Here is a 25,230-nt window from a genome sequence, read left to right as displayed (position 1 = left end):
CTTCACCCAGTTTCCAAAAAAGGAAAGACTACATCATGATTTGCAGCTGGGGTCCCTGAAGTCTGGCTGGGGCCGTCAGAGGTTTGGCTTCCTAAAGGGAAAGTGAGAAAAGGGAAAGCAAGAGAAAGGAAAGCAGGGAAACTCAACTTAGTTGATAAATTATGTATATGGTAGGGGTGGGGTCACAGACAAAAGGAAAGAAGGCTTTCAGAGGTTTCTTATAATTAGGAGCAGATTTTCTGTGCTCTTCTGACCTCGTTATTACAATAATGAAACACTGCCTTGATTTTCTTTTTGTGCTCGGGGAAGCAAGGAACTAGAAGGGCTCTTCCAAACTCTCTTGGGTACTTTGCTGCAGTGATACCAGGTGTACACTTTGGAATACATCTTTTAGTAAAAATGGCATTAATGAACAGCAATTGTTTTTTTCTTCTGATTCTCTCTGCTGTTTCAGTTAGATGCCTTTCCTGTTCTCAACTGATGCTGAATGCTGCTAAAAGGGAATAAAGACTAACATGAACTAGTTAAAATAAATACTTTCTTCATTTATACTTGTGCCTATTGTGTAGGGCACAAGGTTGACAACAACAAGAATCCCAAATGTCAGACCAGATTAAAACAACTGTTAGAATCATGATCAGAAAGACTTTCCTGAGCCTTTAGATCAGTTCATATAATAATAAACATTAAGGAAAAATAAAAGGAGGTTAGGAAGGGTTAAATTCCTAGATCTCCATTCTACTGTGTTTAAACACATTCCTAGAGACACAATAGAAACACTCCTATGCACATGCTGGAGGCTGCAGTTTGTCTGAGATGATGGAAATCAGTGCTCTTCAGTGCTGAAACTTTCTGCCCTGCCTGAATGGTGCATTGGCCTCTTCTCCCAGGTAATTAGTGATAGGATGAGAGTTAACAGCCTTTAAGTTGCACCAGGGGAGTAAAGTAAGGTCATACACATTAGAACATTTGGTGAATAATTTTTTCATTTGTTTGTCTTTCCAGCTATAGAATTTCTATTTCTTGTTTATTGGTAAAGTTTTTTATGTAGGTTTTTCGTTGTTGTTGATTCTGTTACTTTCTCTTTTGACACTAGAATTTTACACCTGCTTTCTAAAAAGGACTACATTTCTATGTTTATTACCTATCCTGTGACTAGGAAAAATTGCAGGTGAGAATTACCTGCTCTTAGGTGGATATCTTTCGCTAGTAGTTTATGGTGAGAAATGTTAAACATTAAAAATCTGTACAAGATGCTCTGAGTAGATAAATGACTGTAATAACTTGAACTCTTATAGCAGATGTTAATTAGGCTGTGAGTAATTTTTAAAGCATTGCTCTAGTGATAGTTTCCAGACTGTTCTTTTTTAAAAGTGGCTTTAGCTGTTTCTGGAATACAAGTGAATAAAACTATTTTCATAAGTTATTACTTCTAAATGCTGTTTTGGCTGCTTACACCAGCGAGACGATGTGATCGGCTTACGGGCTTCCTTGTGGAACTGAAGGATTGAACAGTACCTCGACTGATTCAAAATTTGAGAAGGGTTTCTGTGTCACTCACAGTCTTGCATACTCTGCTTTAAAAGTAGCGTTGCAGTATTGGTGTTTGGACTTACACCACAGTACCACGTTTACACACATCTACTGTCACTTCGACAGAACTGCTCATTTTAATGTTATGTATGTGTGTGCCTTGGACTGCAGGAATCAAGACTCAACTTATGTCTGACTTTAAGACAGGAGAAATAGAATATCTTGCTGCTTTCCTCCTAGTTTGGGGTATTTTCTGAGAGGATTCTTTGTCCCAGATCCTTGTTTTTAAGGTTCATGGTCTGCAATCTATAATGGAAAACAGTCATTTGTGATCTGAAGAATAAAACGGTTACTTTTCTGTGCCTTTGTTTCCTGACTGTTAAAAGCAGTTTCAGATTCCTGTAGTTGCATAGATGAAAGCTAGAAAGCAGAGAAAAATATTTGTTCATATAAACAAACAAACAAACAACCTCAACAAATAAACCCCAAACCTGCTTCTCCTACAGAGAAAACAAAACAAAGCCTTTCATGAAAGGAAACTGACAGCTCTTGTTTGGACTTCCAAACACATGCTTCCTAACTATAAAAAATAAGACACTAGAAATGGCAGAAGTGAGAGAAATAGCTTCTGTAAAGATATTCAGTTCTGTGGGACATTCTATAAACACCTACTTTACTCAAGCGTTATTTGTGCCTGCAAAAGACTCAAATTGTCCTCCTCATGGATGACTTTTCCCTGAATCTATTCTGTGTGTGCAGGTGTTCATTTATCTCTTCTCCTTAACTGAGTGCCAGATATTTTTGCCACTTTGTCGGTGGCTTGTGATGATGTGTTAAGACTGGGAACAAGTCCTGACATCTTTATGCACAGAGATTTTGCATTATCAGAAAGTTCCTGATTGATGTAGTGACTGCTTGGACAGAATGGGTGTACAGACATAGCAAGAATCATGTTTATGTTTAATAACCACACACTAAAGAAGTCACCTACTAATTAGTAGTGATGTTTTATTAATAAAAAATGGTAATATTTTCCTAAATTCCTTCACAATTTAAATGGGCTTCTATATTACAAAGACCCTTAAAAGACTGTTGATGTGATTTGAGTGTAATAGTGTGTGGGAAGCTGTACTACAGTGGTAACAGAGCTGCACAGAAATTCATAGCATTATGACTTGCTGACATCAGGGTCTTGGCCCACCTATAGAAGTTGAAGGGTCAGTTGACTCAGTAACTATCTATGCTGTACTTCTAACAGCTGAAACTAGAGAAAGAGGTAGAAGATGCAATAACTACATAGATTCAGATAAAAAATGTAACTGAAACAAGTAATCTAGAAAGTGATGTGTTATAACTCAGAACCTTCCATCTATGTCTCTAGAGATGTGTTTGGATTGCAAAAAATTAGCTACAAATTTGATGGAACTACTTATAAGGAGGTTTCTGTGGTTTGTATTACGCAGGGGATAAAATCAGATCTGTCTTTAATATCAACAGTATCTTTCTTGATGTGCCTGAATTTTGGTGATTGGTAGTATCAAGCAGTTGTTTGAGGTGCCCTGATACATTTTTTCCACTATGGTAAGCACACTAATTAATAGTAAAATCCATTAAATATTTCTCTTAGCATCAGATTGATCATCTACTGTTTTTATTCCTCTGTGCATTTCCCCTGTCCTTTCCATAATTGGAATGAAGGAACATCAGTTCCTCCACAGCTATTCACAGTACTTCGTTCTCTATGTAACACTACTCTCGCTTTATAGTTTAATTCTGTGAAATTCTGTATTTAATATCAGCTTCTTAAATGTTTAGATTTACCACTTTCTGGTTCTTTTCTAGTTTTATAAAACGTGAATCATTTGGCAAGTCTTAATCACGTATGTTCTGCCAAAAAGCCAAGGAGCTAATTGAAATACTCTGAGTATTTCAATTTCAATCTGTGGGCCAAATTCACAGTTGTCATCAGCTCAGTTGTCGTAATCACACAGCTCCACAACAGTATGTGGAAATATGCCGATACAAATTGAGACTATAACCTACTATCTGGAATTGAGATCCGTTGTTTAGTTGCCTGATGGAAAGGAAATTTTTTAAACATCCTGATGGTGTTTTCTCCAACAACACGGTTTGTCAGTAATTGCTACCTTTGTCCTCCTCATTACAGAATGTGCTATATCTAGCAGCTAAGATGAACTGTTGTACCATCCAGGATTGAATGGGGCAGCGGTCACATCCACTCTTGGCAAATATTTTCAGCCTTGGATCCTGTTTCTTGCATCCTGATGCTGAGCGTTCTGTTTACTACAGTATTCACAATAGCCTTTGAGAACGAGTACTCTGGGAACACAATAGTGTACCTCCAATAGAGTTGCCAAGAGGAAAAAAAAATAGACTTCCTTCTTTGGCAGTGGTCAAATATAGGTAAGGCTAAGCAGCATTTGTAGCCAGCAAGAAGGGCATAACAATATATTTTGACTCAAATAAGTTAAATGAAGTTTCCTAGGTTTCCTTTCAGAAACTGTTCTGTTTTATTTTTCATAGAGAAGGGGAATTCAACTTTCCTTGTTAAGGAAGATTGCATATAGAGGATAGAGGGAAAGAGGGTATATTGATGTATTTATGGAGAAAGGAAACTATGGAAGTTTTGTAATTCACCATCTGCTATAGACCATAAGTAACAGGGAACACAATTTAACATAGAGAATGCCAGGAGTACCTATGAAAAGTATTAGGATATCTTGTTTATAGGCACTGTGTCACAACTACTTACTCAATGTCCTTAGGAGAAATGATAACATGAGTAATGTGCAGTGATATCATGAGTGTAACGTAGGTATTTCTGGGACTACAGGGACAGAATGAACCAGAATGGAGAGAACTACTACTTCTTACCATGTAAACTGCTACATTCTTAATCTAGTTTCCAAGAAGTCTGATTTTTTTTCCTGTTTAGGAGAGAGATAATGTGAGGTAACAAAGAAAAAAGAGATCCATTCTGCTTTTTCCTTATCTTCTGTGAAGAATGTAGACAGAGTGCTGTACCTGCCACTGGGGATGGAGACCAAGCGTACCTCCTTTTGGAAACAATATAGCAGACATAATGGTGCTAAAGGACTGCGAATGCTTTCCAGGTTATACTAGAAAGGAGAGTAACAGTAAAGAAGTAGAAAGATAAAATCAAATCTAAAAGAGAATTTTTATTTCTTTGTTAAAGTGAAACAAAAAAGGATAGACATTTAATAAAGAAAGAAATAGAAAAAATAAGTGTGTAGAGAAACTTTGGCTTCTGAGTCCCTCATCATAATTTCCTTACAGACTGTTACAAACCTTAGCTGTGTGGATGCTGATTTTGATTTTGCTAACAAAAACGACAGTTGTAGTCTCCCAACTCAGACATTAGCCTGATTGTGGCTGTGATACATGCTTGAGGCTATTTTTCAATTATAGTGTTAGTTAGTTGGGTTTTTTTTTAAGCTCTTACAACAGAACTAGGCAGACTTACACACCAAAATTTCAGTAAAGCACTGTACTTAGGAATTCCAGAGGTCTGGTGAAACTTAGCATTCTATGGCTGCCTCTTTTGCTTATCTTTACTACACTGTGAAGGACTCTGACGCCACTGCTTTAATTCTCAATTCATTTGGAATAAAATAGGGCTTGTATCTTAACCAAAAAAATACAAAACAAACACAAAACCCCCCACTCTTAAGTCTTTCCATAATCTCGCCTTTTTATTCAGCAGTTCTAATGCCCGTCTTCCACTGATCACACTGAAATTACTGGAAATTGTGGCACCATCAATAGAGTGTAGGTGAGATACACATGGGTCATCCTCAGGGCAGGTGTACCCCGGTAAGGCATTTTGGAAAGTGCTTCGTGCTGTACTAGCCAGATGCAGTGATTGCTCTGGGGAAGGGGAGGATGCGAGATGAGTGTGGGCGGTACACGGTAACTCGCTGTGGTTGGCTGAAGGCTCAGCTCAAGTAAAAATATGCTGACTTTTGTATGTATGTGATAAATGTGTTTTAAGAATAGCAGTGATTTCTTAATCCAGTTTTGCAAGTACAAACAATTACAATGTCTTGTAAAATAGCTGCTTAGATTCCATAGTCCCAATGTAACAAAGATCAAAATACTTTTCTGCTTCTGATGATCACTTCCACTCCTGACTGTTTGGAGGGGTAAGGGAAGGAATACTAGAGTTTGAATCTTTACATCTGACTTTTTATGTTGCAGGAGAAAATATCAGGAATGGATTCTGCCCTTTTATTCTTTCTTCATGAATGGCAGTAAATATTTTTGTCTTTACATGGAATTGCTGTTTCATGCTATAGATTGGATATGGGGTTTCTAGCAACCTGGTGCCCATTGAAGTACAGAAGAAAAGTTATTTACTTCAGGACAAAGGGAAACGTTGCTGAATGTGAGCAAAGTGAATTTTTGCTTAATGCTTTCTACATTAGTGATGAGATTTATGCTTTATAAGACATGGGAGATGAGAGTATCTTACATCTATATGCCAATACTGAAAGGAAGAGTTAAGCTCTAGATGCTAAAAAGAACCTAAATCTGGATCTCCATTTAAAATGAGAAACATGCAGTGCTGTGGCGTTCACATTATAAGCCCAGTCCTCAATGAACAGCAGTTTACTGGTATTTGATCAGCACAGTGTGATGCTGTTGGAAGAATTTGGGTTGAGGATTCGGGAAGGGGAAGAGAGGTGAATGCCCGTGGAAGATAATCCCAGGACTGATCAGACATACTGTGTCTGAATTGTCTTGCTTCCCAAGAGTGGGAAGTGTTGTTCTAATACTAGGCTCAGCACAAAAGCAGCTTACCATTTTAAACTAGGATTTACAGAGTCCATGTACCAAAGATACAGGACAATAAAGTTATGGAAATGTGTTTTGTTTGTTTTTAACAGGTATGCTACACTGTTAGGAGTTTAATTGCAATTGTATCTTTCCTGTAAGTAGTGCAGCCAAGACCTTTTTCAGAACCTAGAGGTAGAAAAATAGGACTTATTTCTCTTCTTTTTCTGCTCTCTCATTTTCCTCCCATCTCTGTTGTCAACTGGGGGGAATTTGGCAGTGTGGTTGTGTGTGTACATGCACTTGGGTTGGGGCCAGAGAAACAACCCCAAAAGCCTCCTTCCTGCAGCTGTAATAAACAAGAAAGTGAAATTTAGTGCTTGCATATACTCAGCCAAACAACTTGACAGGAAAATTTTAATTGTAGGAGTGGAATTTTTGTTGTTTGCTTGTTTTGTTTGGTGTTATTTTTAGAGCACTAAAGTTTTTCTTTTCTAGCAAGCTTTTAAGATCATGGATTCATTTTCAACTGGATTTTATTATCATAGGTAAAATATAGGACATAATTTGGCTCTATTTCTGTAGGTCATTCAGTTATTTGTAGCCTGTTGTCTCTCTGTTAAGTTGTATTATTTCCTCTTTCTGCAAGCCCTTTTCATATGTTTTCTTATTGTCTGGAGGCGGAAGTTTCCAAGCTAATGCTGCCCAAGCTGAGTTTAAAAAAAATTAAAAATGAGGAAATGATTAATCATTTATACATTTGAATTTTACCATGCTCTCAGTTTTAATAGCACTGGGGCTCCTAACTGACATTTAACTATTTTGGAAGGAAAACTAATACAACTTGGTTGTTATAACACATTTAGTAATAATCCTGGTTGCTTTTTGGCAGGAGAATTTGCCTAACCAAAAAATGCCCAATTCCATTACACCATGAGGGGTGACTCCCCCAGTCACTGGGAGGCACGGGGTTCAGGGCATGTGATTAAGCAGTTATATATGGCATTGCCCCCTGCTGGAAAGCGTGTGGAATACTATTCATTTTTCATAACACTTCAGAGGAATCTCTTCTTTTTCTCAGTTACTCGGGCATTATGTCATGCTAGGCATGTTCTTCCTTCCAAAATGATGAATGGGTAGGGTTTTCAATACTGAAACTGGACTTAATTGAATAACAATTTCTTTAATGCTCCTGTAGTATTGAGACAGTGGACGCTTTATTTCAGAACCAAAGGAAACTGAAAGCTGCTTTACCCAGATTTGTTTGCTGTAACCAGTGTTGCTCTTCCAAAATGCATCTATTTGATGCTTTGTTTAGTGCTTTACACGTTCATGTAATAATAAGCATTCATTCTATTATGTTCTCTTTCAGGTAAGTTCAAATTCAAAACCTAGGTGTAAAGGTATAAAACTCTTCCGCGAACAGTTACAAAGAAACTGCAATTAACTAGCAGCCACCTCATAAAATCAATAAGATTGATCTCATACGTGCTTTCATAGGACCAATCCTACCCGGTGTTTATCTGACATTGGGGGAACTGGGTGTGTGCTCAGTGCAGTCACTGAGCTGGTGTAATGCCTTAGTTTCCCATAATTAGTGTAAACGCAGAGAATTTACAGCACATGAACATTGCACTAATAGCAGTTCAGCCAATAGTGAGTCATTAATTCAGTTCTACCCAGGATCTCTGCGCACTGCAGGAGGAATAAGATGGAATTAAAGCATCCTACTAATTTTCCTTCTTTTTGCTTCTGTTTTTGCTAATATTTTAAGTGATCCAGTATTTTAATGGAAGCTTTCTAATACTGAAATGTTCACTGTGAGATTATTTTTAATATTAGTCTAAGGGAGCCAACAACCAAAGAACAGTTGCCTAACATCTCTAGTGAGGAGATAGTAGACTTGGAAGATCAATTCTAACTAAATCTACTGAATGGAAGAGAGAAAGTAGGCCTTTCACAATGAAATGAGTCTTTGGCATACATTTTTAGTACGTTGTTAAAAAGCTGATGTCCTCAGAGTAAGAAATAATACAGGTCACCGAGACACACACAGATTACACACATTGTGAAGCAAGAGACTGACGTGAACAATCTTTTCTCTTAGTAATTGAAAAGCATTTCAGTTGGAGTAAACTAGTAAACAGGTACATAGACATAGATAAGACTGCAGAATATTTTGAAGTTTAGGAGTATGTCTTACAGATTTGGGTGGACTTTTGAACTCTGCTTTTGGGAAAAATCCTCTTTCTCCTCGATGCAAGAAAGCCCTGCTGAGACTTAGGGCTAAGTTCTTTCTGCTCACTAGCTGGACAGATAGCACACAGGGATGTAGTGCAAGCACAGCTGAACAACCATCTGGGCTTTGTCACTGCAGCTGGCACTGCACAACCTGCAGTGTCTGTTGGCTCTGTCATGGCACAGCTGTGCTGTTGCTTTGCACTGTTTCACTCAGAAGGGTCCTTAACTATTGATTTCTGTCAATTAATGTTTGGTTCCTGTGGTTTATCTTTCACAGTGGAACAATTGTATTCATGTTCTGGTATGCTGCTCATTTCATTGCCACTTTTCTTGTAAGGCAGCATAATTGGTCATTGCTGGCAGTTACCTGCTTTTCAGGATTTTTTGGTAAAATAACACTCTGGGAAGGTGACCGATGCTTTGGACAGAAAGGAGTCTTCTAATTTTTTAAGCAATGTGTTTGTCCTCCTCCTGAGTTACAAAAGTTTTACTGGTATATTTATCACTAAAATGTTTCTTCTCTTAAGAATATACCGTTAATTCTGATACACATAATAAACCATGTTTCCATTTCTCTAAAATGTAAATGATCGTTGTGCTTGGCAGCTATCAATTTTGCAACTTTAAGGACTTCTCTGGCTCATGTCCTCCTGATAGTGCACACCTGAGTTTTAGCCTTCAATGATAAGTGTAATTAGCTTGTAAATACATTGGGCTCTTTTTGGTGTAGGCTTTGTGAACACAGGATGCTTACTGTAACAGCAGATTGGGTGCCAGTATTTCACATAGAAAACCAGTCTCTCAAAGCTCAGTCTGTTCCAAGAATGTGGCCAACTCCTGCAAAAATGAAATAAATTAGTTCAATTATTGTAAAGCAACTTTCAACACGGTTGCAGCAAGATCAACTAAATAAGCAGAAAATCTCTTAGCCCTTTTGCATTTGTCAGAACCTAAGTAATTGAGGGGTTTGATCTGTTGTGCTGTTAAATCACTTTCAGTGCTGATTCAGAAGGGCATGTTGCTGAAAACCACAGTTGGCATTGAGGTACATTTCTAGATTAGATGATGGATTGTACTTTAGAGCTGTATTGTGCAAATTGTGCACAAAAGTTAGTCTTGACTTCATCATTATTTCATCACCTATTTCAGACTTATTGAACTTGATGCAAAGGAAACGGCAGGCCTCAAAAAATGTTTTTAAACTTCCTTTCAAATTTCATGATTATAACTAGAATATGCATGGTCTTGTTTCAGGAGAATGAACAGACTTTCTGGAACGCCATATAATATCTGACAATGATTGATTGATTTAAATAGCTGTTCTTTTTCTCGACTGTCAATTTTATTCCCATATGTTTGTAATTGTGATCTTTTCAGACTCCTTTTCCAAGAACACAGCTAACTGGAAATGTAGCTTTTGGATTTTCCCAGTTCTTGGAGATTACATTTTAAGCACAGCTCAGCCTAAAGGAAGTACTGGGTCTGTCACCCAGTGATGATGAAATGTAGTTAGTGTAGTCTCATGATATCTTGTTTAAACATCTTGTTAAAGTATGTACAGTTTGAAACTGATTCTTGACAGCAGTCAAGGAAGTGATCTAAATATTAGGGAGCGGGGCAGAACAGAAATTAAGATGTGGTGGTCTTAGTTTAAATCAGATGATGCTGACCTCAGCATATGCTGAGTGGAGAGGAAGAAGTACAGATAAAAGGCCACACGCAAGTGAAAACTACCTGTAGTTGGACATTAACTCTCAGTGATAGCAGCAGATGTGCTCAAAACAATCAAAAGAATTCTCAGGAACAGGCAAAGTGTCCTGATTCTAACCCAGACTGACGGATCCAGTGCAGACTAAAATAAAATACCCAGATAGATTTTTTTACTCAGTTTTCAAACATCTTTCTGGCATGTTTTGATTTTCTTGACTTATACAGTTACAATTCTATTTCAGAAGAAACTTTGGCAGCGCTGCCAAATTAGTTTTAATTTGGGTTGCTTTGATGTCACTGGTACAAGCTCATTACTTACAGGGAAGAAAAGTAAGAACACAAGAAATGTCCTGCTGAGTCAATCCAGTGCTCCATATAGTTCAGTATTCAATCTCTATTAGCAATTTGAAAGGATAAGAAAAATATTTAAAAACATATTTTGTGTAGTTGCATTTTGATAATCATGGTAATTTAATGTAAGATCCAAAATGTAGACTTGAGAATTTCCTTAAGTGTTTTATTTATGTTTTCTAAATTTCTAAAGAAAGGGGGGTCAAAACTGTAGAAAAAAGGACTAATTAATCACTAGAATTACCCGAAATGTTACTTCTCACTATGTAGTTTTAATTCCAAATCACAATTTCCTGTGTTATGCATTGTACAAACCTGGGGAAATGATGTGGCAACTTAACTATGGAGCAGCTGCAGAGCTTCTGAAACAAATCTCTTGTTTTCTTTTTGCTAAGAAAAAAACATGGTAGAATGGCATCGATGAACTCTGTATGGCTCTTATGCTGCTATGAATAAAGGCGATCAAGCTATTCCGATGAGAAATCTAACATCCCCCTTTTGCCTGTTTCACGGCATTTTAAGAGAAAGTACTGAGGAAGGTTCAACATCTTCCAACCGGAAAGAAAATAGAAACACATTCTGCTGAGTCATTGCGACACGCTGAGCCAAAAGCTGATGCAATCCTTCTTTTATCACCGGAAGATCTCTGGTAATCACAGACACACCTCTTATTTCAATAGCGTTGGTAAAGAACTGTTGATTCCTCAGACCTAACCCAGTGTGTACAAATCACATTGCTGTTTTCTAGTCTGTCTCTTAAGAAGAAAGAGATTAAAAATGAGAGGCTGGAAAGAACAGGACTTCTAAGGAAACGCCAGTCCTTTACCATGGAACTACTGCTTGGTTTACAGAGATCCAAACAAAAGTACTTTAAAATACAGAACATAAGAATACTGTTTTGATGTACATTTCATTCTTAAAATTAATTACAAGTCTCCACTGCGTGCCATCTGACACGGCAATCTGTTGTTAATTGCAGCAGAAATGATTGGTACTTTAACTAAAAAAAATGCAAATAAAATAATAAGTTCTTCATAAATAAAATTGTCTTCAGTGTTTTAAATCAACTCTGTGCTGCCTTACTTAATTCTGGATTGCACCGTTTCGTTATTATAACTAAGCAGTTATAAGTTCTCTCTGTGGCTAATTTGAATTTAATAAGACTCTGTTACTCGTGGAACAAGGACAAGAAATTGTTTCATTTACTTTCTGTGATCCGTTTGATTACGTAGAGATGATACAGTCCTGAGAAGGTTAAGCTTTACCTGTTAAAACTTGAAAAAAAATTTACTAACTCCTTTGTCAAAAGGACAAGCTCAGTGTTAGCAAAGTGTTAAGCTGGCATTTAACTTGGCAGTAACACTAAGAAATGAAAAATTACAGATATTTTGGAGGAAATAGAGAAATGGGAGATCAATGTATTGCTTCTTTCGCAGTTAGAAGTTCTCCAATTTAGAAAGGAATTGATAGTCCTTTTTCCACACCCTTCTCCCATAATTATGTAAAGAATCTGGATTATGCTTCCTACCTGATTTAACTGTTTTATAATAAGTCACAAGCATACCTTGCCTACTTGATGATATTCCTTTAAGGCTGTGCCAGTCTTTCCATTATTAAATCATGTTTGGTGTTATATACTGGTTGCTTAAAAAAAGATTCATTTCAAGCTTGGACTTGCTATGTATTCTCAGCTAGCCATATGTGTGAGGGAGCACAGAAAGCATCAGTGCTATTTAGCAACTTCACGTGTTATTTTTGAACTTCATGGAAAATTTGACTTCTGGAATAAATGAGGAAAAAAAGGTTTCAATTTGTTAGCAGGGAGAATAGGCATAAAGATAATGAAGAACTGCATTTTGCCAAGATGGTCTGTGTGATGCTCTGTATGTTCTTCCCCATTACGAACCTGATCCATTTGTAGAAAAGCAGCTTTTGGTTGGAACGGGAAACCAGACACGTGCAGAGAGTAGCAAGGATTGTAAGCTTTAAACCCAGCATTTCAGATATAGATAGGACCAGAAGTCCTAGTTAACCATTCTGTTATTCTTTTGGCTTGTTAGATTTCCTGAAGTCCTGAGTTTGATGAGAGTTAAAGACACCGTTCAGTCTTTTTTGCAACTTTTTTAGTTAAGATTTTTTTTTTTCCATATCCTGTAAGAACACAGAGACTTTGCAACTCAGTAATACTGACGAGTCAGTACACAGAAGTTTCCAGTATATAATATTATCTGGTTAGTAGAAGAAAGGAGAGTTTTCATAGCTGAATTAGACTTTCAGGAGTGTTCAGAATGAAACACTACATTTCTTATGCGTCACTGCATAAAAGGAATTCCTAGCATTTGTTCCTCTTCAAAGTTTTGTCCATAACCTCCTGAAGGTCAAAAATAATCGTTTGAAATACCTAAACCTCAAGAAGATATACTAAAACTTATCTGAAGGAGATACTGTAAGGACAGTAAAATCTCTGCCTGGCTTTATTGTGAAGAGCCGTACCCAATATACTTCTGCTGACTCCAGCAACAGACATATTTATGCCTTTCAGTATGAAACATGACTTCGTCTGTAGCCTTTAAAGGTAGTCATATTTTATTCTCCATTTTCTGAACAGATAACTGCGTTCAGTCTTTACCTTCATTCAGATTTTACTATCTGCTATTCGCAGAGAGAACTCAGGCCACTTAAGCTTCCATACTAATTTTTTTTTTTAGCCTATTTTAGGCTTTTGTAGTCAGACAGAGGTAAGCTAATAAATCCTTCCTAAAACCTTTTTGGAAGGTACGTTTATGATATCTCTAAGTCTGATGTTGTGAACACTCCCTCACACCCAAGCACTCAATTATAAATGCATCCTGTGCTGATGTCTAATACTGTGTGAATTTGCCAAGTGGTCTCATCCAAATACTTACTCGGCCGGGGACTGCTTAATCTCTGAGATCATTGAGACTTATTCTGATGTGGCTGTAGGCTCTAGACAGTTAAATTTGCAGAAATCCACTGAAGGCAGTTTTCTTTTCAGAAGTTGCTGAGGGCGTAATTTGGCTTTTTCAGTTTGAGGGTGGGCTGTTTAACCTGAGCAAGTTCTAGCTTGCTCAATTATAATTTAACAATATATTCTCCCCATACTTTGTGTTACTCCCAAGAGATGCTTGCATCTCCTTGATGCATGAAAGGATACCTGTATTTAATGTACATATTAAATACGCCTGTAAATTCTCACATAATTTTACATTTAAAAGTACTATTTGAGGTGTGTGTGTGTGTATATAATTGTTAGATGCATGTATAGAAATAAAACAGTCTTTGCTCTTCCCTTTTGTACCTCCTCAAGACATGTAATCTACAAAGCAGGAGAATTGCATGATAAAATGTGCCAGAGTGGAATGCATAATTATTCCAGAGGAGGGTAAGTCAGTTCAGAACTTGTACTAACATTCTTAAGGGCAGCAGGAGTCTTCTTGCCATGAAATTACATCAGCTCTGTATGCCTCAAAGTCAGTGCACATGCTTTCCCTTTCTAGTAAAAAAAAAAAAAAAAAAGTGTGAAAAAAGCCAGTCTTCAAAAATGTGCTGTAAAACAAAGCTGAGTAGATGTGTATATATTGTAATACAATAATCTCCTGTAAGTGAACTTGAGTTTAAGGCTAGAAGAGATGGAGAGAGACATTGTACATAAAAAAAATTAATTTCACTTTTTAATAGATTAAGTCATGGCTTGCAAACAGACAGAAAACATCTAAATAAGAAAAAGAATGCTTCCTTGATCCCAGTTCAGAGACATTCCCATAACAGGTGGGGCAGAGGCATTTAAATTGCAGGTCTCCTCTGTATACCCAAATTTGTTACAATTCCATCAAGCAATGAGAAAAGATGTCTTTACAGTAACTAGGAGTGGATGTAGCTAGCAACACCCATTTTCAAGATCATTAAAAGACAGATGTTTGGTTGGGATTGTGTACTAACAGTGTTTGAGGTATATGGAAACACAACCCAATTTCCTAGGAATCTTAAGATGAATCATGCAGCACTTACTGCTAATTAATATACTTAAATTGTCACCAAGATGGTTAACTAATGCAGTCCATCACAGTTCTGATCTACTGTTATTTCTGTGTAGTAATTAGGCCTGGCTCAGCCAGTGGACGAAGAGTAACTAATCTCCATTCCCCAGTGAGAAGAGGGGAGGAAAGGAACATTCCCTATATCTTAAGCTATAATATGTGGCACTTAGAGCTGATTGTTGATCTACAACGTGAGACAGATCTCACAAAGACTGCATCTGACATTGCATCTTGGCAGTAGGGCTTGTTCACAGACTAATTCTAGTGGCAGACTCTCCAGCAGCATGCCACACTTATTAATACACAAGGAGCACGTGGTCTCAAATTCTACATGACTGAAAGAAATGTACAGGTGAGAAAAACATGCCTAAAGATATATTTATATTTATGACACTATTATTAATAGATTACAAAGAAAGAAAAATATGCAAAAAAAAAACCAACCCACCAGGCTATAGGAGTTTGGTTGGAACTAGCCAGAACAGTTAAGTACTCAGCAATGATAGATGCAGTCAGGATAGCAATCTGCTGTTTAAAGGGCTTAAAACTTACATAATCATCAGTCTGAGATCTACACTCTATCTCCAGTTAGAGCACACTTGGCAAGTCAGGATTATGGCATTCTGCAAACATATAATGAAAGGATGCATTCACCCTCTCTCCACGTTAAAACTTCTCATGACCTTGAATGAAGAGTCACGTTATGAATGAAGCAGAAACATGCTCATATTTTTTTGCAACGACTGGGAATGACAGAAATATTCTTTTGTTGCATTGACATCCCCTTCTAATTAACTGGGAAACGTTTGCCCAGTAGATCCTTTTCTCCAAAGCAAAGGAGACTTAAATGGGAGAATTTTATGTGAAGTATCTGAAGGAAAAGCATTCACTCTTCCTAGTTTATTTTAGAAGCAGAAATCTAATTTCCTAATGAGCCATGCTAATTCTTTTGTTCTGAACTACAGTAGAACAGAAAACATACTTTAGATTTCATTACAGCCTCCAAGTGGGACATGACATACTAACAAAGCATAACTCTTGTTAACGTGCCTAATGCTTCTTCATTACTTCAGTTATCCTGTAGTTAAAATTACACTGTTAAATCCCTTCCATTAAGTCCCTATACTAGATTATCTCAGGGAAAAAAAAAAAGAAAAAAGACTCGCTGCAGTAACTTTTGTAACAGACATTTGGTAAGTAGCTCCTGAACTAAGAAATGGTGAGCCGCTTTCACTGCTGGTTTTGTTTGTACTCCTTTCTATCCGGATGAGAGACAAAAACAAGTTATTTTGCATTGCCTGTCTATATACTTCAAAAGTCTACATTATCTTTACCAAAATTTCTCTTTTAGTTAAGGAAGCGAGAAGAGAACATGAACAATTAACTTCAATCTGTTATTACTTACTCCAGGTATCTTCAGTGCATAAGGAAGTATAGAGCAATAGCAGATGAAAACAATTCAAAGACTTGTCCTCAAACAAAAAATTTGGGTACTCCTCAGTGCTTGTAAATCCTTAAAGAAGAATTTGGCTGATGGGGATTGGTGAGAAGAACAGGCACATGTGTGTAAAATAAGAATAATTAGGAGAAAGATGCTAATGAAGTTTACGTGTAAAGAGTGAAGCTCTCAATTAATCCATTCTCAGTCTTGTCAGATTCTTACACTTCTCACTTAGTTTCTGTTATTGTTGCCTACACAGAGCAAAGGTTTAGCAGTGGAAGACAGTTGCCTTCTCTGTAATATGTAAGTGGATCAGTTTTTAAATACTGCATCCACCCTTGAAAATTCTGAGCGATGTCACAACAGAAGTTAAAACCTCAAACCCATTTAAGAAAAGGAAAAGCCTGGTATCTTTTTTGTTTGTTCTCATTTAAATTGGTTTTCTTTCTAAATCTGTGTGACCTGTGGGGAGAAAAAGCTAACTCCACAAAAAGAAAAAAACATCTCCTTTACTCCGGAGCAGTTTTAAAACAAAGCAGGGGGATAGGCTTTCTGTTCTTTCCTTTTAAGTGCAGGCATACTTGGGAATACCTGACAATCTACACGTTATTTTAATTCTTTTTCTTAAGGCTAATTTTGTTTGCATTCTTCTTAAAACATTTCTGAGGTGCAAGGATCTAACTGCACATAGCCAAATCAGTGCTTCATGAAACTTGATGTAAGTTTATTATCTTGAGATGTAACATTCTTCCTTAGAAGATGAGGAGGAATTAAAGGAAGTGAGGAAAATATCATTTTGCAAATTTTGCTGCTTATTTGCGTAACAGAATGTGGATTTGGAAAACTAATTGTAGCTACCGGTTTTGAAACTTATCACACAAGGTTTTAAAATCATCTTAATAGTTTTACATATGTCTAATAAAAAGCATTTCCATATGAGACATGTATTCTCATCAGGACTTAATTTCGTTTGTGCTGGCATTTGTGACGTTAGATAATCTTTCTTAATCTCCTCTAAGTTAGTAATCACTTCTAGTTATTTTTGGTATGAAAAATAAACTCTAGTAGTTTTAAAAATTTGCAGATCATTATTTGCAGCACTGACTTCCTAGGTAGCTTTGTTTAGTCAGAGAAGAAGAAATGCAGAGCTCAATTAAGTTGCTTCTTACTCCATGCCTGAATGATTGAAAAAAAAGATAACTGAAAAAAACCTGATCTGAGAGGGAGCTCAGTAGTGCCTACTGCCACTTTAGGTCAGTTTATATGCATGGTCAATTTATACTGGCCTTGTACTGACAATTTAGAATAGCCTTGGTCTCCCACAGGTCCTGTATTGTTGATGTCCCTCTCGCTCACCCCCAGAATTGTGGTGATCCTGTTTATTAAGATGGATGTCTGAGAAGGCACTAGGTAGATTTGTTTGGTATATTCAGCCACTTGCATCCGACCCAACATCACTGGAAACTGCTGTTAATGAACAGCTTGCTAGGAAATTCATTTGTAGTCTTCATCCAAATACTGGCAACAACCACGTCAGTGCACGGATATCGTACAATGACTTGTTGAATTTTGTAAATAAGTTTCATTGTATGTGTTGTATTCATTGAGACAACATTAGCTCAGATAAACAACTTTGTTCTTCTGGAGGAGGAAGTATACAAATTACACTCAGTATTTACAAAGTACCTTAGTACCATTTGTCTAATTTTTATTGAAGAGTTAGTGGTGGTTTCAAAGCCAGTTTAGCATCCATATTCATCCATAATTGCAACCTTTTGAAATTTGCTTGTGTTTTGAATGGCTGCAGGCCTACTGGTCAGAAAATGACTCCGTCTCAATCTTAAACCTAAACTTGATGAAGTAGCTCTATTGATTTCATATTATGCTGATCTATAAGTGGAAGATGACAAAAACGCTGTGCATAGTGACCTATGGCATCGTCACCTGCATCTCCATGGAAAAGGTGCATATGAAGTACACAGCTCATGTGTCTAGGCAAATGTCCCCAAAGCTGAACCTCAGACACTCACGTTATTTCTGTGTTAGCATTTATGCAAACCTAGATAGCACTGCATTGGATAACTGGGTACTTAGAGCTTGCAAATGTATTCAAAACACAATTTATGTAATGAAAAAATACAAACCAGAGAATAAATTTGAATAGATTTTTCACTATTTTTTTCTGATAGGTATTCTGAACATGTGCTATAGATTGCTTAAAAAATTTTTAACTGTGAAAAAGTACATAAGGAACATAAGCATGCATGAGCTTGCATGTGACACGCTTTAGCACGCTTGCAGATACAAAGAACTTCTGGCATTGTGGGGAGGCACAATGTTATGTACATTGTGTGGGAGGATACACCATGCAGATTTGATTGCATCATCTTGCTCTCTTTTTGATTTTCTTTTCTTTTTTCTTTTCTTTCTCTCTCTCTCTTTTTTTTTTGTTCCAGATGGTAAAACAAAGACTGCAGTGAAACCTGTTTTCTCCCAGAAAAAGGTGGGAGGGAATTTTATATGAGCAAGAAACTTTGCCTCAAGTCAAAATCCGGGGTCTGGACTAATGAACTACCTGTAGTTCATATTGTACTATATTGCTGAAACTAGGCATGTACTAATCATGAACCATGCCAAACTATGCATAATTACCATGCTTTCTCTGTAGCAGTAATTAATTTGCGTTAGCAACTTTGATTAATCTTTCTAATCTAAAAGCAAACATAAAAGCTATAGAACTGCTTAGGGTTGTTATTGCTGCCAGTGAAGGGTGTTTCAACCCAGAGGGGAGCAGGAAGGGGACAAAATTAAAATCAGTTTGATGGTGTTTATGAATTAACAGGAACATCGATATTTAAGGAGTGCTGTTCTGCCACAGAATTCATAGTCTGAACTGTAGGTTTCTGTCTACAGTGCATTCTCCCAGAAGAGTAAAAAATAATAGAGAATCATCTTTAATTTAGAAAGAGAGCTGCTTTGAGGGCTGTTTCACAAAGATGATGTGCCTGCTACAGAATGAGATTCCATCCTTCAGAGGGCAGTGCCACGTATTTATAGTTCCAAATGTTGCAGTGCAAACCTGGCCCCAGATTTCGGCCTTAATATGGAGGACAGCATTGTTCTAAGGCAACTATCAGGTGCTAATGTACGAACTTGATTTTGACATCACTTGAGGTGAAAGTTTCCATGCTTTGTTACCAAACTCGGCCCAAGACAGAATCCTTGTACAAAAGATTCCAAAACTGAAGCTGTGTAGTCAAAGTCATTGTGATTTCTCTGTGCTTCATAAACTAATACTTGGCTATGAGCTAGTACAAAAAGTAACATTTCAGAGGCAAATAGATGTGTTTCTACAAATGCATTATGAATTCCATTGGATTTAGAAGTTAACCTCGTGCTACTTGTTTCTACCTCAGATATGCTAGTATAAATATATATATTATTTTCTCCTGTTTCCACTGCTAGCACTGTTTCCTGGCACAGAGAACTGCTGCTCGCAATTCAGCATAAGGAGAATGATGTGATATTCATTTGGAAAGGGATGTCAAGAGATTAGTGACCAATTTCAGTTTCCTTTTGAGAATTAAAAAAAATACTGCTGTTATCTCAAAACCTGGGATCAACTCTGTTTCTGCAAGTTAGAGAAATATTTAACAATTACATCCTTATTAGGAAATGCAAATGTGTTTGCTAAAAGTTATATTTTTTAATGATGCCAGTCTAAAAGGGAATTATTTCTGACAGTCTGCTTTCTTAGAGTTGTAGTTTGTGTCCAAATATTTAATAATCACAAAATTACTCTTCTGATATCAGTTAAAACAGACAATATATACTGATGTTGAAGCAAGCTTTGTCAAAGACATTTTTTAAACAGGCATGGGACTTTGCATTTATTAGAAGGTGCTCACAAAAATAGGGTAACATCATGCATAGTCTTTGCAACTAAAATCAGTTATGGTTACAGTTTGTAAATAAATTTAAATAGACATATGGAGTACAGTAGTACATATACACTCTATTCATGACATTAATTTAGTGCAATGATAACTCAGCAATACATCAGAAGTCTACAGTCAGCTGATGGAAAGATTGTATAAGGAGGAAGAAAGTGCTTCAGTTTCTCACGCTATTTATGCAGCTTGACAAGAACGTCAGAGTGAACTGCCTCCTGAACTTGGGAGGCAAGAACAAATCAAGACTACTCTTGCAGTACAAAACATTTACACACAAAATACACATGCATTGCAATGCATTGGAAATGGGTAAAGCAAGAAGAAACCCATAACTCAATGCTTTATTAACACAGATCTACAAAGAAGTCTCAATTAGGATAATATAGTCAGTCACAGTAAGGCCACAATATTACAATAGATAAGGACTTCAGAATTTGGCATTCTGTTTTCATAATAGAACTCTACCTTGTTTATCACTATATATGTTCCCAAATGGTATTTCATCAAAGTCCTTCTTCTGTGGGTTTTTTTGTTTGTTTGTTTCTTTTTGTAAGTTTAACATATTGCTTAATACAACAGTTAGCACAGGAGAGAAAGGTACTGTCACAGGGAAAACAAAACCTATGTCACATTCACGTAGTTTTTAGACTATATGCTGTGTGCATTTAGATGAAGCTGGCTAATCAGAAAAAAGACTAGCAAAGGATTTCCTCAAGTTTCGAATAGTTTCAGCTTTTGCTTCATCTTCGTTCACAGATGATCGGAAGAAGGATGATTCTGTGAAACTGAAGGCATTTGTCAAGGACTGCGACTTGCTGCAAGACAAAAATGCAACATGTTTGGTATGGTCATATTGTCTATCAACTTCCATCCACATATAACTTGTAAAAATTAGCAGAAAAGGAAAAATGGCTGTGAGACTATTTCCACTTGAGCAAACGGAATATTCAACACAAGTAATATGGTTAGATATAGCACACAGAGTTGCTGCAATAAAGCATATTCCTTCTGTTCTTTGATTTGTAAGTAGGACAGTCTTTTATTTAGAGAACACACTGCTTTTTTACATATCTGAAACAAAGTAAATTGGATGACATAAATTAGAACTTACAGCGAATCTGAGCCTGCCTACTAAATCCAACTCACTACTGACACGGCATGATGAGAGCTCAAAGAACGAGACCAGAGTTGTAATGTTGTCCGTTGCTGTGTGTTAGATAATGGTCAAACTTAATGACAACTTTCCTCTTTGAACAAATTCCCCAAATCAGGTATCACTTTGCTTCTGTTAGCAGTTAGTCCAGTAATCCTATTCTGTTTTTAGTGCTATCATGTACACGTGGTTTAAGTTTCTGCAAGCATGAATAAAATAACATACAAGAAAGAAAATGTCTCAAGTTTAAAACTAATCCAGGTAAAACAACATTTAAAAGATAGGTTTGAATTTAAATATAAAACAATCATGAGTTATAATCTTTTTATGAAAATATCCAAGCACTAATATATTGATCTTATTTTTCTCTCAGTACAATAATAGGATTTCAGTTTTGGCTACAGTGAAACGCTCTCCTTATTCAGGTTGTTTTATACTCCCCATGGTTTGCAACTTCTCTATGTCTGTACAGCAAACAGTGCTACAGGCGTTTTAGGTTTTTTGTAAATTATAGTTGTGTTAATGAGAATAGACTGATAAATGTTTGTTTGTACTCACTGAAAGAGGGAGGGTGGGAAGCAGCACTTGACTTGATTAGTAACACAATAAGTGGCCTAATTAAATATTTATTCACAGATTAATAACATGTACATACAGGTTAGGCAACAGCATGTGGGTGAATACAAAGTATGCACATGCAAATAGAGTTAATCCTACAGGCAGGAGATCTGAGTCTTGGTGCAGACCTAAAAGGTCTTGAAAGTTAGAAAAACTACACTTACACTGTTTGCATCTTAAAAATTGAACTCATTCTATTTTCTTTTATATAGAGACTACTTTTCCATTTGAGGAAAAGGAGAAAGCTGGAAAAATGTATGTGGTACAGTGTTTTTCATATCAGAAATGAACAAATGAAGTTTCGAACTAGTTTATGGTTTTTCATCTAGCTTATGAAAATGGAGCTGTCTATTCTCTAGATAAATAATAGATGAACCAATCTATTGTTATAGAACAAAATGAAGAAGTATACTGTCCCAGGAATGCAAGAATACACTTTCTTCAGAAGCAAATATGCTTAAACTTTTTTGACCATTGTTTTAATCTGCGCACCCTCTCATCTAACAAGGCTGTTTGGCTGAATTGTGTTCAGGGGAGGACTCAGAATTGCTTCACACCAGTACAAGCATGTGAGTTGGTGGAAAGGGGAAATCTGCACTATGAAAAAAATGATGGCTTTTTACTCATCAAAATAAGTCCAATGTTATTGTGACTCTACTGGCAGTAGAGTCGGAATCAATATGTTGAAAAACAGCAAATCACTGCTAACACCCTCTCCATGTTTTCCATTCACTAATTTAAAGCTCTATGAGGATGTATGGCTACAGATCCTGTGCACATTCTTTACTGCAGCGTGCAGCTGGCTGTACACGCGACAGGCTCATGCTGTGCAGGATGGAACCTTCCAGCAGTGAGGTGGCTACAGGCAGGTGTCTGCGCCAGTCCTGCTGACATCTCTAGAAAGGGTCTGAGTGACTTGTGCTGTACAGACAGTAGCAATGTGCACCATGACCAGAGCGTTACTGTGAACACAGTTTGACAGCTTGTTCCTTTGGGCTGTTTCTGAGATAGGCCTTTTGAAACCGAAATCTGTTCTTTTGAGTGACTGCAAGGTTAAAAGTTGAAGCAGATAAGACTTCCTCTTTTCTGTGCAGGCGAACAGCACACCCAGATCATGAGTCAGTGACATAAGAAGGAAGGCAAAGAAACGAGAACGATCAAGAGTTTTCACATCAGATCTAGTTGGGGCATAAGTTGCACAACTGATGAAATCTTGTATAGCACAGGATGTAACTAATGCTACTCTAATGATAAACCGATAATAAGCCTTTTGAAACCTCAGTTTAGACTGGGCAGCGTATGTACATCTTCGTATGAATGTCAGACCGGCTCTCAAATTACAGTTTCAACAACAAAATGTAACTGTTCTGAGCAGACCAGGAAAGTGATAAAGCAAATCTTACTTAAGCTGTGGGTGAGACTGAGGCTTCTGCTGCGGCGCGGGCTGCGGGGCGGGCTGAGGCGCAGGCTGTGGCTGTGGAGCAGGCTGTGGTTGCGGTGCAGGCTGTGCCTCTGCCTCCTTTTGTAATCGGGTGCTGGAAGGACCTTGAGCCTGGGCACGTGGCTGCTGGGTCGTAGGTCCGGGTGGACGCTGTGGCTGGGAAGTGGAGGGCTTTGCTGACTGCCCAGGGGGGTACATGCGCTGTGGCTGCAATGGCTCCTGGCCTTGTGATTGCATTCCTTGGGGTTGCACTGGGCCCCCTAGGTTCAGCACAAGAAAAACTTCATAATGTTATAGTATCAAAGAGCTCTTATTAGATTCATATCCAACACTTTAAAATAATCCTTGAATGTGATAATTACACTTCTGAGGCAAAATTCTATGGAATTCTATGCACTGCAGCTTAACGTAATCAATTCTACAATTTACAGTTGGTAAATTAGAAGCTTGCTTGGAGCATCCATAAAAATTACTAAGTCCCAGATCTATCCCAGTGGTAACCCTACTGCCTTCAAATTAGTCAGTGGAGTTACAGCCACTATAATTTTGGCCCAGCTAAAGAAGAGGCTGTGGGAGAATTACATACACCAACAGAATCCAGTTCAGCAACACAGCTCCTATTTTCTGTGTAGTTATTACAATTTTATTCCTCCAAAGCACAGAAGTTATTTTTGTAATATTCCTCTTAAATTCATTCTTATAGCAACAAAACTAATTTAAAATCGTTCGATAACTTAACTCCTTATTGAAATACATGAAGAACATTACAAGAAAGGAAAGACAATCATTACTGATTTTTTACCAAGGAGATCTTCCCACTGAGAAGGAATTATGCTGAAAAAATACTGTAGCAAGTGTGAAATTACCACTTGTGGTAGAGAGCTAAGTTGTGAAATCTGTGGCTGAAAGATGCTACATCATCAGTGAGGGCTTTTCTTTTTACTGCTTTCTGCCTGAAATAGTGCTGTGTCAGATATCAGTGGTTGCGCTGCTTTTATCTCTTATGAGACGTCTGAATGTGGTTTTCTTGGCTGACAGTTGTCAGAAAAAACTTTATTCTTGCACATGACTAAGCACGTGGGATGTAAGAGTTAAGGGGAGGAAGGGACGGGATGGAATTCTGAGAGACTAGTTTGCATAATGCTTCAGTCAGGGAAAAAGCTTTGTTGAATGGTAAATATTATACAGTGTTCTCAATATTTGGGAATTTCTACTCTTACACATCTATTAAGTGCAAGTAGAAGACTTCACCTACTTGCGTCTCTATGGAGAAAATCTGCATATCTGGAAATAATGTTGCGATTCGTGATTAAAAAAAGAAATTGCTATTATAGTTTTCCACTTACTATATGAGATTCCAGTGTATGTGTCTGAGAACAGCACGTAGCAATGCTTCAAGAAGTCTTAGTACAGTTACAGCAGTGTTTTGTGGTGCAGAAAGATAAATAGCACGTACTGTATGTTAAGGAATGCCTTCATCGTGTGTTAATTTTAACCACTTTTGTAGGAAATATTTGAAGGTGATAACATGGTCTTGCAACATCTTAATAAGGATCGTTTTCTTATTAGTCTCCTTTCACTCAATATTGAAAAACAGAAAGGTTTCTTTCCCCCACTTGTATATACAGGCTTGAATGCCAGAAACTTTACACTGAAGACAGATATAACTTTCTTTTATTGCACATTAAGCTGTACAAGATATTTCACATAAAAGATATACTGCTGTCACACTTCCAGCATTTGCTCACTTTCTTGCAGCTGGGTTGTACAAAAGGCAACAATCATGAAAGAAATTTTTACCAAAAATAACAAAACTGAACATTAAGCCTACACTGTAAAACATCTGTTCCCTGTTACCACAATATTGCACCTAAGCATGCTTACATGCAGAGAGACATTTTGGCTTGCTTCTTGTC

At 37.2% G+C, this 25,230-nt stretch overlaps 2 protein-coding genes across 11 annotated transcripts in view; one reads left to right on the top strand and one right to left on the bottom strand.

The window, feature by feature from the left end:
* The window catches only part of TIMP4 (TIMP metallopeptidase inhibitor 4), a 107,527-nt gene that overhangs the window by 9,340 nt on the left and 72,957 nt on the right, over nt 1–25,230 (top strand). For 5 of the 9 annotated variants that reach the window (XM_048957755.1, XM_048957753.1, XM_048957759.1 and 2 more), the window contains exon 3: nt 20,859–20,944. The exons of 2 other annotated variants lie outside the window; for them this stretch is intronic. In XM_048957755.1, the coding sequence (XP_048813712.1) occupies nt 20,938–20,944 (7 nt within the window). In that variant the 5' untranslated portion in view covers nt 20,859–20,937. Of the gene's footprint in view, nt 1–18,605; nt 18,653–20,858; nt 20,945–25,230 lie in introns of those variants that run through there. 2 more of the 9 variants (XM_048957754.1, XM_048957758.1) reach the window with 1 other exon arrangement.
* SYN2 (synapsin II) overlaps nt 20,751–25,230 on the bottom strand; it is a 143,672-nt gene continuing 139,192 nt past the window's right edge. For both annotated transcript variants that reach the window (XM_048957734.1, XM_048957736.1), the window contains exons 12-13: nt 23,277–23,574; nt 20,751–20,917 (exon numbers count right to left, since the gene is read on the bottom strand). In XM_048957734.1, coding sequence (XP_048813691.1) covers nt 20,782–20,917; nt 23,277–23,574 — 434 coding nt within the window. In that variant the 3' untranslated portion in view covers nt 20,751–20,781. The remainder of the gene's footprint in view (nt 20,918–23,276; nt 23,575–25,230) is intronic.

This window comes from Lagopus muta, chromosome 11 (assembly GCF_023343835.1).
Source record: "Lagopus muta isolate bLagMut1 chromosome 11, bLagMut1 primary, whole genome shotgun sequence".
Classification (NCBI taxonomy): Eukaryota; Metazoa; Chordata; class Aves; order Galliformes; family Phasianidae; genus Lagopus; species Lagopus muta.
This window is presented reverse-complemented; position numbering and strand designations above follow the sequence as displayed.